The sequence below is a fragment of the Schistocerca serialis genome, chromosome 4 (assembly GCF_023864345.2).
Source record: "Schistocerca serialis cubense isolate TAMUIC-IGC-003099 chromosome 4, iqSchSeri2.2, whole genome shotgun sequence".
In the NCBI taxonomy this organism is placed as follows: domain Eukaryota; kingdom Metazoa; phylum Arthropoda; class Insecta; order Orthoptera; family Acrididae; genus Schistocerca; species Schistocerca serialis.
The window spans coordinates 713851161-713865835 of record NC_064641.1 but is presented as its reverse complement, the minus strand read 5'-3'; the positions used below and the strand labels follow the sequence as shown (position 1 = coordinate 713865835).

General features: G+C 43.7%; 1 protein-coding gene across 1 annotated transcript in view; it reads right to left on the bottom strand.

The window, feature by feature from the left end:
- The window catches only part of LOC126474871 (tyrosine decarboxylase-like), a 167448-nt gene that overhangs the window by 143002 nt on the left and 9771 nt on the right, over positions 1-14675 (bottom strand). Inside the window, exon 2 of the mRNA XM_050102353.1 lies at positions 10198-10311. Coding sequence (XP_049958310.1) covers positions 10198-10311 — 114 coding nt within the window. The remainder of the gene's footprint in view (positions 1-10197; positions 10312-14675) is intronic.

The following is a 14675-nucleotide window of genomic DNA, read 5'->3' as shown; positions in this document are numbered from 1 at the left end:
ATGGTGGGCAAACACAATAGAAAAGAATTAGAACAGTGGGCCTCGCGTCTTCAAAACACCAGTTATATATTACGAGTCGAAACAGTAGCCGATAAATAGTAGGAGGTAATAACACACTACAAGGAATGAGCAGATGAGTAGGCGGTCCTACAAAACAAATTTGTAGAGGTAGCAGGGAATTGGTGTATGGATGTAGCACGAAGAGAATTTGTGTTTTTTGCACAGTATACGTAGTGACGATTGGCAGCTGAAAGTTACAGAGAATGTGTTACCAATATTTCTTACATTACACAATCTGTAAGTAACAAACTGTTGTATATTTTAAAGAGTTGTCATACTGACACCGTGAGAACACCGAAAATTAATTCTGACCGAAATGGCTTTCCTTTATCAAATTATTCTCATGCTTGCGTTACTAAAGATAACTGTCACACTGAGAACTTTTCCAGCACCTGTTTAGATGTTATTATGCTGTTCCCATAGCTTCTGCGAGAGAGCCAAGAAGAATCTTTCACTCTGCAGAGGAGTAAAATATGTGTCATGGCGGTCTGTAGTTGTTTCCTTATGACTATCTGTTGATTATATCATCAGGTTCATACCGACCAAGCTGCAGGCAATAAACTCTGATGATTCTCACTACAATATTTACAGTTTACTTTGCCAAGGTGTAGTTTTATGTGCAGCTAAACTGCGACACATATTCACTTTGATTTTTTTGTCTGATTCTGTGCAGTATATGCAGGGCTATTACAAATGATTGAAGCGATTTCATAAATTCACTGTAGCTCCATTCATTGACATATGGTCACGACACACTACAGATACGTAGAAAAACTCATAAAGTTTTGTTCGGCTGAAGCCACACTTCAGGTTTCTGCCACCAGAGCGCTCGAGAGCGCAGTGAGACAAAATGGCGACAGGAGCCGAGAAAGCGTATGTCGTGCTTGAAATGCACTCACATCAGTCAGTCATAACAGTGCAACGACACTTCAGGACGAAGTTCAACAAAGATCCACCAACTGCTAACTCCATTCGGCGATGGTATGCGCAGTTTAAAGCTTCTGGATGCCTCTGTAAGGGGAAATCAACGGGTCGGCCTGCAGTGAGCGAAGAAACGGTAGAACGCGTGCGGGCAAGTTTCACGCGTAGCCCGCGGTAGTCGACGAATAAAGCAAGCAGGGAGCTAAACGTACCACAGGATGGTGCTCCACCGCACTTCCATCATGATGTTCGGCATTTCTTAAACAGGAGATTGGAAAATCGATGGATCGGTCGTGGTGGAGATCATGATCAGCAATTCATGTCATGGCCTCCACGCTCTCCCGACTTAACCCCATGCAATTTCTTTCTGTGGGGTTATTTGAAAGATTCAGTGTTTAAACCTCCTCTACCAAGAAACATGCCAGAACTGCGAGCTCGCAACAACGATGCTTTCGAACTCATTGATGGGGACATGCTGCGCTGAGTGTGGGAGGAACTTGATTATCGGCTTGATGTCTGCCGAATCACTAAAGGGGCACATATCGAACATTTGTGAATGCCTAAAAAAACTTTTTTTAGTTTTTGTATGTGTGTGCAAAGCATTGTGAAAATATCTCAAATAATAAAGTTATTGTAGAGCTGTGAAATCGCTTAAATCCTTTGTAATAACCCTGTATATTTTGGAGCTGAACTTACATTAGAAAATAAGAAATGTGATAGGTTTCACAGATATGATGTAATGTTACGTGCAGCTAAAGTGCAACACATGTTCGTGACGCTCTGATTTTTTTTTTTGTGTGTACCTATACCATATACATAGTTTAAAGACGAATGCACTTCAGAAAAGAAGAAACATAATCGGTTACGTTATCCCATTATCATTTTCTATAAAACAAGGAAACAAATCAGTACATCGCAATATTATACGTACTGACAACGACAAATAAATATTTATATCGTCCTAGATTATAACATACCTTACATTTCTATCCCATTACTCACCGTCAGAAGTAAAAACTCTTTGTAGGCCACCTCATGTTGACCTGTTACGCTTTCAAGGCTCAACTGTAAACTAAAGGCAGCCGCTGTCACATACTAAAAGTAGACGCTTGGTGAGTATGATGAAAAATAATGTCATCCATTTGTGTCACTTTGAAGCATTGTGCAGCGTTCAATAAAAGTTACTTGGCTTTCCATAATAATGTTTAACTTACTTCAGAAATCGCCTCATAAAACAGAAGATGTATTCTGCATACATTTAGACCGATGAGCCAAAACTTTGTGACCACGTGTTTAATAGCGTGTTGTTCCACTTTTCAAACACAGTACAACAGAGATTCCTATTGACATGGATTCTACAAGTCCTTGGCAGGATTTCAGAAGTATGTGGTCCCAGATGTCTACGCACAGGCCAAGCAATTCCCACAGATTACGGGATGGTGATTTACAGGCACACAGCAGGCGCCCGATATGTGTTCCAGTGGGTATACATCAGGCACATTTGCTGTCCAAGACATCAATGTGAGCTCAGTATAACACCCTTCAAACCACTATAGCACGATTCTGACCTTGCAGCATGGACTGTTATCCTGCTGAAGACGCCATGGCCGTACGGGGAGACTTAAGGCGTGAAGCGATGCAGGTGGTCCGACATAATATTCACGTAGTTCACTGCTGTCATGGTGCCTTCGATCACCACCACAGATCCCATGGGAGCCCAACTCAGTGTACCCCATACCATAGTTCTGCCCTCACCAGCCTGCGTCTGTGGCGTGATGCGCGTTTCGTGCACCCATTCGCCTCGATGACGGCGTGTAAGGATCCAGCCATCGACCTGGTATAACAAGAAATGCTGTTTATTCGACAGGCGACACGCTCCTATTGATCCACGGTGAAAACTCAGTGATGCTGACGATGTCTTTTGGTCAACACAATAACACGTACGGGGTCGTGTGATGTGGAGCTCCGTGTTCAACAATGACCTTTGAACGGTGTGCTGCGAAACACTTGATCCTGCACCAGCTGTGTACTCTGTCGTCAGATCTGCAACAGATCGCGGCCTATCCTGGTTTACACAGTGGGGGATCCTCCGATCTCTACGTTTTGTGATGAGACGTGGTCGTCCAATACCATACGGCCTACCCCTTATAACACCATCCGTCTATCACTTTCCATAAGTGCTCACGATAGTAGTACTTCGCCAACAGCCGAACAGCTTCGCCTTTTCAGAGATTCTCGTTTCCAGTCGCAGGGCCATAAGAATATGCCCTTTTCCAAAACAGCTTATCTCAGTGGATTTCCGCATTTGCCGCGCATATGTTTGCTACAATGACTGCCTATTAGTTTCTCTTCCGCTTACATTCTTTCCTTACAGCGCCACGTGCCCGCAACACCAGCAGGAGGCATGCAACCTCGCGGTGGGCTGTGGTCATAATGATTTGGCTCATCAGTGTATTTTCCTTGCAGATTTACGTTTTTCCTTTACTTAAAACTTAGCTGTATAGAATTCTGATTGAATTGGTTAGTAATATGACAACATGAAGCGGAAGACAACGATAGAGTTTCCTCAGTTCGTTTATAAATTTAGCTTTCGTTCTCTCGTAACGTTTACACTAAGAGAAGATATCTTTTGGATCACTGATTGTTTGAGTGGTGTGCGTACTGCAAGACCTTCGGTACACACACCGTCAGATTATTTGACTTGTGTCAGCAATATGTCTCGTGGTCTTATTGTGGCGTGTTTATCTTCTGCCGTTAGGTCAGACGATAGAAATGCCACTTGCACGCTTAGAGTAGCAGATTGACAGTGACCAACTTTAAACAGAACTTGATTAATTTTCACACACATTTATTAAAATAATAAATAACATAGACATTACGTAACTTGATTCTGGATGCTGTTTACAAGTGACAATCTGAAGTTCCTTTGGTCTTGGTACGTTAATCTTATTCTCACATATATCTGATACTTGACAAAGTGTCTATACATTTCTCTTCATGGCTATGTACAGGAATATGATAATCTTATTAGGCGCAGACTGAAACTTGACTACAGACAAATGCAGACTGATGCAGACTGACTAATCGGAGGTCTGTACACTCGCTATAATACCTCGCGCGTTCAGGTATCACTGCGCGAGTGTGATCCGCGAGGAGAAAAGGTTCTACGTTAGCAGCAATCTCATTGGCTGCATTACATATTAATACGCGGATAGGCGGAAGCGGAATTTGGTCCGTCTCTAAGACAGCGCCATCTCGTATTGCGGGGACGGACGAGTACTGCGCCTGCGCTGTTGTGCTTAGCGGGGCGCGCTCTAGTGCGAAAGTTGTGTACGCGCTGACTACGCGGAACTATGTACACAACAGTTTGTTTATCAAATAGCCAGAAATTTGTGATTGAGACCCTGATTGCATGCAATAGGCCGAAGAATGACAGTTGACTGAGATGTATTTGTATGAAGGAAAGCTCTTATTTTACGTCATTTCTTGGTTTATAAAATGTGTCAATTATGGGACGAATGGGAGAGTTTCTCCGGTCTCAAGAACGTCGAGAGCTACCTATGGTAGTCTTAGTGTCCACACGAGAGGTGGATCAATTGACAGTAGTTGACACAGAGAACGACTCCAGTTTCAGAAACGAAGACCACTTTCTGGAATGGCGGTTGCAGTGATACTTAGGCTATAAAACACCAGTCTTGTTGACAGAAGCAGGCTGAGAGATCCATGGCAAGGAATGGCGGGTGTGCAGCAGTGTAACGTCCAGGCCTTCCTCTTATGTGTGATTGTGACAAGTAGCACATGTGCTACAATATGGTAGTGTGAATGTGCGTTCCAAAATTATCGTGAAACAACATCCCAACTGGTGAGACCCGTAGTAATAGCCAGCAAGGTAGTATAACATTGTATATGAGCCCTGTCGTAAGACATGGACGTGCGTACCATGATACTGTGAATAAAGTGACACGCTGATGCACCAAAGCGTTATAACCACTACCCATCACCAGGTATACGATACGGTAAGGGAAGTACATAAGAAGAGCAGAGAGGAGTGATGAATCATTTTAGCGACGATCGGGCTGCAACTGGGAAACCCTGTGACATAAGCGACTTTGACCATCTCGGAAAGAGAAAATATAATTTGCATCACTGATTGTTTGTTTATCAAATAGGCAGAAATCTGTGATTGAGACTCTGATTGCATGCAATAGGCCGAAGAATGACAGTTGACTGAGATGTATTTGTACAAAGGAAAGCACTTATTTTACATCATAACCCATATGTGTTGTCATTTGAAAAATGGTCCATAGGTCAATGGAAACGTTTCGCCAAGTCGAATGAATCACGTTCCATCTTCCACCAGGTAGATTGCAGTGCTCACAGATGACCGGATGCCCGAAGTACGCAAAGCACCGGGTAATCGTGGTAGTGGAGGCGGTACTAGCTGTGGAGGACATTCACCCAGGCATCCATTGGATGTACTTAAGTCACCATGACAACTATGGACTTTGTGAACAGTATTTCAGAACACCTGCATCATTTCATGTTTGATGTCTTTCCCAGCAGCATGTTACAAAACCAGAATCGTGCTACAGTGGTTTGAGGAGTACGGAAGTGCAGCTACATTGGTGCCTTGGTTCCAAAATTCGTTTAATTTGAACCCAATAACAGGACGTATGATCTGTTGGTTTCTGTTGTTGAATGTACCTGTCACATCAACGTCCAAGGGCTTTTCCCTGGTCACTACCACTGTGCTTCCCCACTTGCAACCTGTAACGTTAGTTTTCTGCAACACACACCGTCAGGCGGCTTGCGGCGTATGGGTGTAGATGTAGATGTAGAAAATCCCGGGGCCGTTTATCTTGAGGCTTTCTTCCATTTTGTTGAAACTGCTACCATGTTTGTGAATTTATATACCTTCCTCTGAACAAACGGGTGTGGTAGGCCTTCTCCACAGCGAAAACCTTAGTATTGGCAAAATTTTTATGTGGTCAGTCCCACACTGCGCGTTCTCCGCCACAGCTCATTTCTCCACCTGTGCAAAATTACGATACCATTTGCGCTCCATGATCCTCGTATTGATGGATCGTCCAATCATTTTGTTGTGTACATAGTTCCACATAGTCAGAGCGTACACAACTTTCCCACTAGAGCGAGCCCCGCTAAGCACAACAGCGCAGGCGCAGCGCTCGTCCGTCTCCACACTACGAGATGGCGCTGTCTTAGAGACGGACCAAATTCTGCTTTCGCCGATCCGCGTATTAATATGTAATGCAGCCAATGAGATTGCCGCTAACGTAGAACCTTTTCTACTTGTGGATCACACTCGCGCAGTGATACCTGAATGCGCGAGGTATTATAACGAGTGTACAGACCTCTGATTAGTCAGTCTGCATTAGTCTGCATTTGTCTGCACCAGTCCGTACCAGTCTGCATTAGTCTGTACCAGTCTATAGTCAAGTTTCAGTCTGCACCTAATAAGATTATCATATTCTTGTACATAGCCATGAAGAGAAATGTATAGACACTTTGTCAAGTATCAGAGATATGTGAGAATAAAATTAACGTACCAAGACCAAAGGAACTTCAGATTGTCACTTGTAAACAGCATCCAGAATCAAGTTACGTAATGTCTATGTTATTTATTATTTTAACAAATGTGTGTGAAAATTAATCAAGTTCTGTTTAAAGTTGGTCACCGTCAATCTGCTACTCTAAGCGTGCAAGTGGCATTTCTATCGTTTGACCTAACGGCGGAAGATAAACACGCCACGATAAGACCACGCGACATATTGCTGACACTCGCCTACTTCGTTAGAGCGACAAGTCAAATAATCTGATGGTGTGTGTACCGAAGGTCTTACAGTACGCACACCACACATTTCTACATAGACTTTTCCACACGAGCACAGTGTGCGGCATATTTTCACTTTGCGAGAGGGCCCGTTTTGTCCTTTGCCGATTTCAGACACTCCTCAGTCATCTTGCTGGGTTCGGAAAAAGCCTGTCATTTCGCCGAGTGTTAAGTTTCGTGACCATATGCAACAGGTCGAGTATCCACTGCTCCACATAACGGATTCCAGGAGCTGCATCTCGCGTCCGTGGTGTTGAAACTCACATATTCGTCTTTTCAGCACTGCGAACCTCTTTTCTGGCTTGGATGATGATCTATCTCCAGGTGTCGGTGAGCGTTTGTAGCTTTTCGATACACACCAACCACTTATACTGGCGTGCATCAGGAAAATCGTTAAACAAATATCGGGTGAAAGTCCCGAGACAGAAGGCAACAGGCAGTACGCCACCAAGTGGCCAAGAAAGGCTCAACAGTTCCGTGCTGATGGAACACATAGGGGACGCTATCGGGTGCTTGCTCCGCGCACACAAACTACCGGCTCGTGACGCGTACGTAAACACGTTGTGCCGGGTTCCTCGAGAAACCTAGCAAGGGCTAGTTGAATCCATGCCACACTGTACTGCGTTCCGAAGATGAACCAGTACAGCAGGTATTCATAATATTTTGGCTCACCAGTGTTGGCGAACACGACTGCAAGGCGTGTCAAAATTTACGAAACTGAGTGCTTAGAAAATAAGGTTGAGCGTGAGAGTTTCATATAGTTCTCAAAGTACATTTAATAATGGTAGGAAATGTAACATGGAATGCTTGAAATATTGCACAGGATGTTGCTATGAATATAATAGAAACTACTACGTATGATAGAGAACGGCAAATGTATCAATTACAAATACAGAACTGTGGTGCAGAGACAACCGAGCTGACATTTATAAGTGAAAATTGGAATACTTCAAATTAGTTAGTGAACTGATTAATTTGTTCCATGTTCCCTAGGTCGTATTGTAACGTACCGGTCATGGGGCTCCGGCTATGGGCTGCTGAAAATGTCAATTAATTATGTAATTCACTCTCTGGTAACAACAATTATATCTTAGGGGAGTAAGCTATGTGTGGAGCGTCACGTCTGGGGGAGAAGCAATAATTAATTCAACCTTTTGCCTCGGACGTTGGAACACGTGAACCGTTAAGTGATAATTTGATCATGCTTTTACATAATCTTCGTACAGAATCATGAATAACACAGGAAGGAGGGGGGGGGGGGGAGGGTACATGTAAGGAGGAAAAGGACGCTCTGATTGCGTTATGAGGAGAAATGATTTAATTTTTGGCTAGGAGTGTATAATGACTTAACTAATACGTAAAAGCAACCAGGGATAGTCCAAATGTTCAAATGTGTGCCAAATCTTATGGGACTTAACTGCTAAGGTCATCAGTCCCTAAGCTTACACACTACTTAACCTAAATTATCCTAAGGACAAACACACACACCCATGCCCGAGGGAGGACTCGAACCTCGGCTAATCCTGCGCGGCAGGGATAGTCCACTCATGATGTTTTTGTTAACTACGATCAGGACCATACAGTCATGCTCTGTATCACTTAGCTTTTAATGGTTCATACTGGCAAACTGGAATGGTGATTAACAGGGAGTTGGTAAATAGAAGTCGGAAATTGCTAAGAACTTCCATATTTACTTTGTAAACTCAATAAAAAACACGCCTCACTGAAAATTGAACGCACACAAAGAATAAACGATACTGGGCGTCACTAATGATGATGGGAACAAATATAGCATTCATACAGACACTGTACTTTGTATGTTAGTTGAGAGTACCATATACAAAAATAGAGTCAGGATGGGCATGTGGTAGCGCTTTGTGGCGGCACACAAAAAAATGTCAGTCATTCGTGCGTACATCCACCAGGCTAAACCCACAGAATGGTTCTTATAGAGTTTGCAGAAATATGTCACACTTTCGATATGCTAGCCAGAGAGGTAAACTGTGTCGGAAAGAAAGAACCAAGTATCGCGTAATATAGCGAGATTCACCATAGGTACCGACAGCGGAAAGACTTTGAAAGTGCAGTTCTATTCATCTAGTAACATCACAGGAACTTATGGAGTGTCTGGAGAACACGTAGTTGGTCACGACTAAACAACAGTAAGCCAAGTTAACTTCCCGTATTTGGTAAGTGAAACACATTATCCGTTTAATTGTAGTCTTAGAATGTAGCGCTGTGTTTAATTGATAATAACGCAGAGGCGAACGGATTCTACGAAGGAAACATGGCTGATCATGAGTGAACAACGAAAAAGAGAAAACTAAATATTTCAACACAACACTGCATAAGAATTTGAGTATTACACACAAATTAAATAATTGAGCTACTCATCCATAATTTAAATTCACTCAATATGGTCCCTAATGCTTCACACGCGGACATGAAATCAATACTAAACACAACATCCTAAGGCTCCTAACTCATAAAATATCAAGAATTTCGATCTTGTATTTAGGTACAATTACTTCCCCTGATATTATTCTCAAAAATTATAGTAATTTACTTTGATAAACTTTAAGTAAAAGCTTTTCCACTATTAAAAACTCAATATCCTAATGTTGTAAGGAACATGGTTAATCAAAACATTAGCACTCTTGAAGAACAGTCTGATACCCATTCTAGTGCCTATTACAGAGTGAATCGAAAACATGTTTCCTTACCGAGAGTCGGCCGTAAGAGTGCCAGTTCAAACCGTCTACATTTACCTACCAGCACAAAGCCGTGAAGGGAGAGGCGATGGCTCCAAAGAGGCTCGCTGCACCTTCGTCAACGCCACGGGACAGCCCTCGAGCACTACACATGTCGGTACAGTTAACCTCTCTGCCCTTGCGCTAACATCCCAAAGATTGAAGACTGAATTGGCAGGATATGCGCCCCATCACCACAAGGAAATACAGTCAATTCGTTCTATCATTCATTCTGGTTCATTCATAGGATTGTGAGAGACAGGAATAATATTGATACTATTTGGAGAGAAGTAAAAAAAATAAAAACAGAGGCTCTCCCCCCTCCCCTAAGTCAGCTACTATCACAAACAATTAGCAAGATTCAGTAACAACATAAAGGTAAGATTAATTATTATGAAAACGATCTAATGGATCCTTTTCAATATTCACGACAAACGCTTTGGAAGTGGAAAGTGTCAGTTGATCGAAAGGTTGCAGAGAACATCAGCAAATTTATCTTTGGTCTCATAACTGTAAGAAACAGGAACACAAAACCAGGTGGACACATATTTTCACATGGAATATACGTCATGAAAACACAGCTGGGTACAGAGAGTGACAAGAATCTCGCCTTACCCAGGAGAAGCCGATGCACCCGATGGCGTCACACAGCATGTCCCCCAGGATGGACGGGTACGAGTTGCCGGATGGAAAGTACGCGTGGAACCTGGGGTGCTGCCAGTGCGTCACCTGCCAACACACGACACCACCATACAAGTCCATACCAACCGTCTATCACGAACTTCTGAACCGCTGCTTCCAGTCTAAGTCATTTTATACGCCGCTCTAGCTGCAAAGGAAGAACTAAGACGAAAACAGTTAAGATTAAGTTGGTGAAAAACAAACAAGCAAACACCTACGAACATGTCTTGCAGGTCCAGCGGTACCGATCGGCCGCCATGTCATCCTGAGCCCTTAGGCGCCTCTAGCTGCGGATACGGAGGGACATGTGGTCAACACACGGCTCTCCCGGCCTTTATCGGTCTTCTTGACCGGTGTCGCTGCTTCTCAATCAAATATCTCCTCAATTGGCCTCACAAGGGCTGAGTGCACCCTGCTTGCCAACGGTGGCCTATCCGAGTGCTAGCCAAGCCCGACGGGCTTAACGGCGGTGATCTGACGGGAACCGGTATTACCACTGCGGCGAGCCCGTTGGCACGTTAATGAAAAGCCGAAAGAAAGTAACAACCTAGAATCTAATTCAAAAAGAAAACCGCAAAATCATTTACGATAGTAAAAAGAATCACGACTCGCCATAGTCATGGCGTTGCTGTCTACATGTTGATTATCTTGGAGAGTGTCTGTGACGTCTTTCCAGTGATTACGAAATCGAACTAAGTTTACACAGAACTTGGCAGTACGAACTCACTTGCACCTACTGTGGCCTGGATGGTTTCACTGATTCGGTTGGGAATGGTGCCGTAAATCACTTGTTGCCCCTCCTGAGACAACCAGCCCACAACTATTGTAGCTGATCCTTGGTATCATGGATTCTGGCATCCAACGTAGTTGACGTCCACACTGGACCCATATGGTCGGGGACAAACCTAAGGATACTGCTGGCTACAGGAGTGCCTCAACGTTACTCGTGTCATAGAGACACGTACCATTTGAGGACGAACATCTTTCTGTTGAAAATGGCACCACCATATTGTCGCATGAGTGGTAACACACGAGGACATAGGATGTCCGTGACATACCGTTGTGCCGCGAGAGTACCCTCCCTCAGTCAATACAAGCCGCGACCTCAAGTCATACTGATGCTTCACAATACCATAACGCCAGGAGCAGCAATTTTGTGCTTCTCCGGAACACTGGAAGAACGAGACTTCTCTCCAGGTCACCGGAATATTCACCAACGCTTGTCATGCAGGGTAGTCCTGAACTGCGATTCGTTGCTGAACAATATGCGACACCAATCATTAACAGTCCCTGTTTGCCGGTCTCAGCACCGCTCCAAATGCAGCCGTTTGTGACGTGGGGTTAACGGCAGCCTACGGAGGGGGCGGTAATTCCTTGTCCAACTGCTACTAGTCTCCGATCGATGGGGGGGGGGGGGGGGTGACACAGAATGTAATAGGGAGTCCATTAGTTGTTCTCGAATAGCAAGCACAGCTGTGAAGAAATTACGATATGGGTGGCGCACAATATGGCAAACCTCCCATACGGTGGTCAGATACTGTTGACCGGCACCTTGGTGATGAGTATGCCTGCCCTTACGTTCCCATGCAGTCTGACATCGGACCACTGGCACATCTGAATGCCCCACAAATCTGGGTATTGCATGATTCGACCAGCCGGACAAATTTAGACTCACAATGAGATCCATTTCAAACTCTGTTAAGTGCTGATACGCTATCTCACACCTGTGCGGAATCTCCGAGTCCTTTACAGTGGTCACCCAACATCTGACGCTGTTCATGCCCCTCTATATACCCCTGGCGACAATACTAAACTCTAAGAATACGAATGTAATTTGGTAGCCGTTCTACCTGTCACGCAGAGTGGCAACTCTAGTTACTTATGTACCCACCGATCTTGTGCATGTGTACGATGTTACACTGACAACCGACTGTATTTTCTGGGTGCTTCACTTTTATTGTCAGGCAGTGTATATTCAGGCTGTCCCACAAATTGTATCACAGGCTACCGCAGGCTGTACAGGGGGCTTAGAAGATATGGTTTTGATAAGGAACCCATGTGTAGAAATGTACCGTTTAACGTAAAGTAAGTTTGAAGATCGGATTACTTTGAAATCTCCCACTCCGCCGTACGCAGTGCTGTATTGGGTGCTCTAAAGCACTGCTCGACATGGGGTTTCTGCTGCTCGTTGCACAGTATATATCAGCGATGCGTGCTTTCAAACGCACTGTCCACTAACACTGGTGCGCGTCCGTTGAGCACCACAGTCTTAACCCTCCTAGTTGCGAACGTACTACCTCCCGCGGCCGTTGTTGTCGTCGGACGACAGTGGTATGTAATGGACTGAGGAGATACCGAAGACGTTCTCGATCTACCATTAAGTATCGCACCGTATCTTCAACATTAATTTGCACCCAAAGGGCACCTTTTGGGACATGCGTTCCTTACCAAATTCTGCTGAGTTATGAGCGTGTGACTACGTAGGCTTTCCCGGCGTAATAAGTCTTGAAAGTCTTTTCGGGTTTGCTGCCGGATCCTAAAATCAACTTGACTCGATATTTCGGCGATCCAACTGTTCGCCATCTTCAGGAAATGCCGCTTCTGCTGATGAGTCCCGCTGAGAACTGACGCAAGATTGCAATTCGACGTCCTATATAGGCCACCGTTTTTGTAGTTTTTATCCAGAAAGCTATAGCAACGAGTTGCAATTATTTATATAGAACATATGTTTTTCTATCGTCCAGCTGATGCCTGTAAATTATCTATGTACAAATCTAATTTCTATTAATCTTTGTTAGTAACCTAAATAGGGGTGAATGCAACATGCTGTACGTAATCGACTGTGTTCACATGGACATTCTGATGATGGGGTGTTCATCGAAGGGAGGCGTTCAAAGGAACGCCCATTTTTGAGTGCACAACTCATTGTCACTTTTATACAAACTGCGAAAGTGATGAAAAGCTGCTGGTGTCACGGAACGACAAGCTTCCTCGGTGAGCTCTTTGAAGCCATGTTCGGTTAGATTGCAGAGCGTATCCTTAACATTGCCGTATACAAGGCAGATCGGAATGCACAAACAAATGAGGTTCGGTCGGCTGGTAATACTGTTGTGGAATAAAGATGGAATACATACACGAGTACGCTGAAATGTTGCTAATGTTCGGCAAATGCTGACACGATGACAAAGAAGGAGTCATACTTATGTCACGCGATACCTAGGTCGAGTGCTTCATCAGCCATTACGTTGTGAATTCAGGAAAATGGGTACTCGTTTGATCATCACACTTAAACAAACATTCGGCCACCAGAAAGTTCATCTCAGCAATGCCAATTATGTACATCATGTGGCATCTACGCTTAAAACTTCAAAGGTTTCTAACTCACTAACTAAAATTGATAAAATTTTTGGTTTAAATAGTTTTGCACACAGATGGTTTAAATGTATCAGCTACATGACAGAAAAAAATACTCAATTTAAAACTCTCTGCTAAGTAGATAAATAAACTATGTTGGTAACTCCACAGAAAGTGTAATGCTTCTTACGTTTAGGTACCTGTATGAGTATTCCTTTTACTTGTTATTTTGTAAGTTACAAAGTTATACAGCTTGTCTGAAACACCCCGTACATACACGGTAACTTCCTAGTGTAACGAAATGTAGGCTGTAGAAAATACAGGTAATTCGCACCCGAAAATTTCTCTCACATGTTTTGCTGGTCAACGGTTTAGTCAATAATTAACGTCAAAATTTGTTTTTGTTTCCAGGAATTAGCATCCGAAACAGCTGTGGCCGAAAAGGCAGCCGCACACGGGTGCCGGAATCAGAGGCCGAGAGGTGACTTCCTGGTTCGTGCTAAGAGTACTTGGTGGATACGTGCAAAGAAAGTAAGGCACACTCATTTGATAACATTCAGCAAGCAGCGCTTCCTGTCAAAACCAAAGGAAATACGGTTCTTCCAGAGTTAAGACTCTCCATCGCTTGTTTCACTGCTGAAACTTTTTGTACATTTTGCGTCCAACGTGATCGTTTAGACGAAAAAGGCCACTGACAACTTTGTAATTTGATCATTTTGTGTGGGAATTAATTTTGTGTTCTTCCGACTTTTCGTCTGTGAGATTCAGAAAACTATCAACAGCTCCCTAAATATTTTTTGGTTTGAAAAATAGTATATAACTTTTCGATCCGTTCAGCATAACACATGATGTTTCACATATTCCGACAGGAGGTGATATCGCCAAAACCAGAAGAATTCCTATAACGATACGTCCGCATACCAACACCTGTTGTCATATGGATAATCTTTCCTCTCATTCCTATCTGTCTGTTACATAGAGGTAGACACTACAGGCAGTCCTGCATGTGATTACCGCACATTCTGACGCATCCTTCAATCATTCTTCGCAGTGAGTCA